This window comes from Ptychodera flava, chromosome 16 (genome assembly GCF_041260155.1).
Source record: "Ptychodera flava strain L36383 chromosome 16, AS_Pfla_20210202, whole genome shotgun sequence".
Classification (NCBI taxonomy): Eukaryota; Metazoa; Hemichordata; class Enteropneusta; family Ptychoderidae; genus Ptychodera; species Ptychodera flava.
In genome coordinates this window covers 11,692,677-11,695,896 of record NC_091943.1, presented here as the reverse complement: position 1 = coordinate 11,695,896, position 3,220 = coordinate 11,692,677, and the positions used below count along the sequence as shown (strand labels likewise).

Genomic DNA, 3,220 nt, shown 5'->3' with positions numbered 1-3,220 from the left:
TTTAAGTGAGGCAGTCTGACAAAAAAACAAGTTTCCTTTTTTCTAAAAAAAACCCTTTAACTCTGTTTTCCTGTTGGGGTGTCACACACCATTGTCTGTGAAACAAGATTAGCTCCATTGATTAAAAGATTGAAGCACTGTAACCAAGATGTACTTCCATAAATACAATGAAGGATTGTGATTTAAACTTTGAAGGTAGAATTTCCTTCGCAAAAATCACTGATCAATGAAGTTGTTGAAAACAGCCTCTTTGAAATTCTACTCTGTGTTGTCAGTGATATGCCTATTCATTCCTCAATTTTAACTTGTACAAGTACTTAAACTTCAAAATCAGCATAAAAATCAGTATTCAAATGATCACTGTGACACTGTCACTACATCTTTGCATCTCATCAACATTCAAGAGAGACAGTTATGTGTATTTTTGTATTAAAATGGTCAATTCTTTCAAAATACCCCATGTGATACATTATAGGCTTCTCCTGGTTTTGATCTTCTTGACCTGATAGTGACAGAAAAACCTGGCATGGTCAGAGTTGCATGATGTCACCGACGAATTCATCATAATCAATTGTTGATATTCAATGTGCATTTTTTAGTGGAAAGATGATTCTTAGACATTGAAGAGTACCTGTATTAAAGGTTGGTTAATTTAATCACCTGTCAATTAGTTATATTAAATAAACAGTATTTTTCATTTTAGATTAGAAACTCACTTGGTTTGCTCAAATAATTGCATAGAAGGTATGAAAGTGTAGCTTCTCTTCATTATTTGCATTTAAAAAAGTGAAGAAACCTGATACACTCTGAATTGTGGTACTGTAATTCTATTCAACATACCTTTATTTTACAGCCTCTGACAGTATCTAAAAAAAGTATGTTCACTACAGATCACCAGATTACTGCAGAATATATTGCATTTGTCTGCCACACTTGGACAACCTACAGTACCTATAAATCAATTTTATTCCCACTGTAAAGACCAAACAAAAATTTCACACAGTTTCTATATTCTGAAAATGAATTCATCAGTAATGGCAAACTTCATCTGTCACAGCGTTCTGGATTTACCGTGATCATAGAAAGTGGAGCGAATACATGTATGTCTTTATCACAAACCTGACTGAATACAATAAACAAACAAGCCAATCAATAAAGGATATGTATATGGTAATATCACAATATGAACAGAGTTGTAGCAATATGATTGAAGGAATTCACAGAAATCAATAGTGGTGTTATCATTCAGTGAATAACATCCAAGGAATAACGACATGTTTCTAGTTTGAGTGTAATTTAGAGACATCGTCAGATGATTTGTGTGGCCACCATCCTGGGACAGATGCCTTCACTTCATAGGTATGACCATTTTCACTGGACACTCTCAGTAAATTGTCACTGAAAGCCATTCTTACAAGAGCTAGTCCATAGACTCCAATGTGATTTCGGAATTTTCCAGCATTCTTTCCCTCTGGAGTCTTGACAGTTTCTCCAGCTTTGATGATTCTGTCACCTTCATCACAAATGAACTTGATTGGCATAAGTCTTTTCCTTATAACGCCTGTATGATAGGTCCTTGCAGTGAGCTCCTGTCCTAAGTAGCATCCTTTGTGAAAACTTACACCATTCATATAATCTAGGTTAGATTCCAAAGGTAGTGAGTTTCCTGGAGGTAGATCCTTGATTCCTTCAGGTATACCATGCAAGTACCTGTGGGTATCATACTCAGTTAATGGCACTTCACACAGATTACTATCCATGTCTGGTAAGGACATATTCTTTTGAACTAGCAGCCTGTGGCCAACAGATGGTACCCTTGGATCTGCAACAGAAATTGGTGGGCTGCTTGTAAAGTCGATTGCGCCACCATTGTTGTACACGGCCCATGCTTCATACTCTGAAGAAACGTTTGTTACAACAACCTTTTTACGCAATTTGTACGTCTTAAGGTGCTTCTGCAGCTCATCAACGACATTTGCATCACACTCAAGGTAGTACGCCGGTGCTGCGCTGACTTCACTAGGCTCCTCTCGATAGATGATTGCATCATACAGAACCCTTCCTTGCAAGTTCAATAACATTGTGTATATTGCCCTCTCGTTCCTCATTAGCCCCATGTCATTTGTTATGAGACCCTGTAGGAGGTTTTCTGAGTCCTTCCCACTAACTCTTAGAAGAGCTCTGCTGCTCAATCTGGAGCACTTCACCGGCGAAGTGGCCCCTGCAGCGAACGATGACGCATGTCTGAGGGTCTGCGACCGATGTTTAGCCACGGCTCTGGAAACGAATTTCTCGACAAAACGCTGCCGTGCACACAAACTGTACACATTCCCGACAATGCCTAGCATATCGACACTCACAAATTCATAAAACACGGGTTGTTGGACAAAAAATACCTGTGTGTATGGCTGGGTTGCTTCTCACCCGTTGCGTGCGACAGGAGGAATGGAAGCTTACAAAAAAAATACAAAAAGCACGATTAGAAGCAGCAAAGTGTGCGCATGCGTGCATCCTCGTACGCGGATGTCATTTGAAAGATCAAAAGAACGTGCTTCTTGAGATACTTGTTTTGTACCTCTAGAACCACAATCGTAGTGAAATCCACATGTGATCGTATCGTCCGTGCTCTCTGTTTCCAAATACGACTGGTGCTTCTTGCGAGACATATTTCGTTCCTTAGAAGCACACTGTAAAAAGACATGAAAATAAAGAAATTGCACCATTTTAACCACTTTACTCAAAACCCCTTTTTTCCCCATTAAATTATGACTGGTGCTTCTTGCGAGACATATTTTGTGCCTTAGAAGCACACGATTAAAAACATGAAAATATAAAGAAATTGCACTATTTTAACTTAACTTACTGATGAATTTATTTCACGTTTTATGAAACAATTGTGACTTATCTTCTACTGACCATCTGTAATAAAAAAACCACACTTTTCCTTATATCTTCCTATTTGTGCTTCTTGCGAGACATATTTTGTATCCTTAGAAGCACATTGTTAAAAAACATGAAAATATAAAGAAATTGCACCATTTTACCGTAACTTATTGATGAAATTATTTCACGTTTATGAAGCAATTGTGACTTATCTTCTACGAAGACCACTTTCAATTGAATAAAAAAAATTTCCTTTGATGTTATGGCTGGTGCTTCTTGCAAGACATGTTTTGTTTCCTCAGAAGCACACTATTAAAAACATGAAAATATAAAGAAT

General features: G+C 37.6%; 1 protein-coding gene across 1 annotated transcript; it reads right to left on the bottom strand.

Moving 5' to 3' along the window:
- Window positions 1-393: 393 nt before the first annotated feature.
- Window positions 394-2,426, bottom strand: LOC139152824 (putative transferase CAF17 homolog, mitochondrial). The gene has a single exon (XM_070726169.1). It carries the CDS (start codon window positions 2,346-2,348, stop codon window positions 1,281-1,283), a length of 1,068 nt encoding a protein of 355 aa, XP_070582270.1. The 5' UTR covers window positions 2,349-2,426; the 3' UTR covers window positions 394-1,280.
- Window positions 2,427-3,220: the final 794 nt, after the last annotated feature.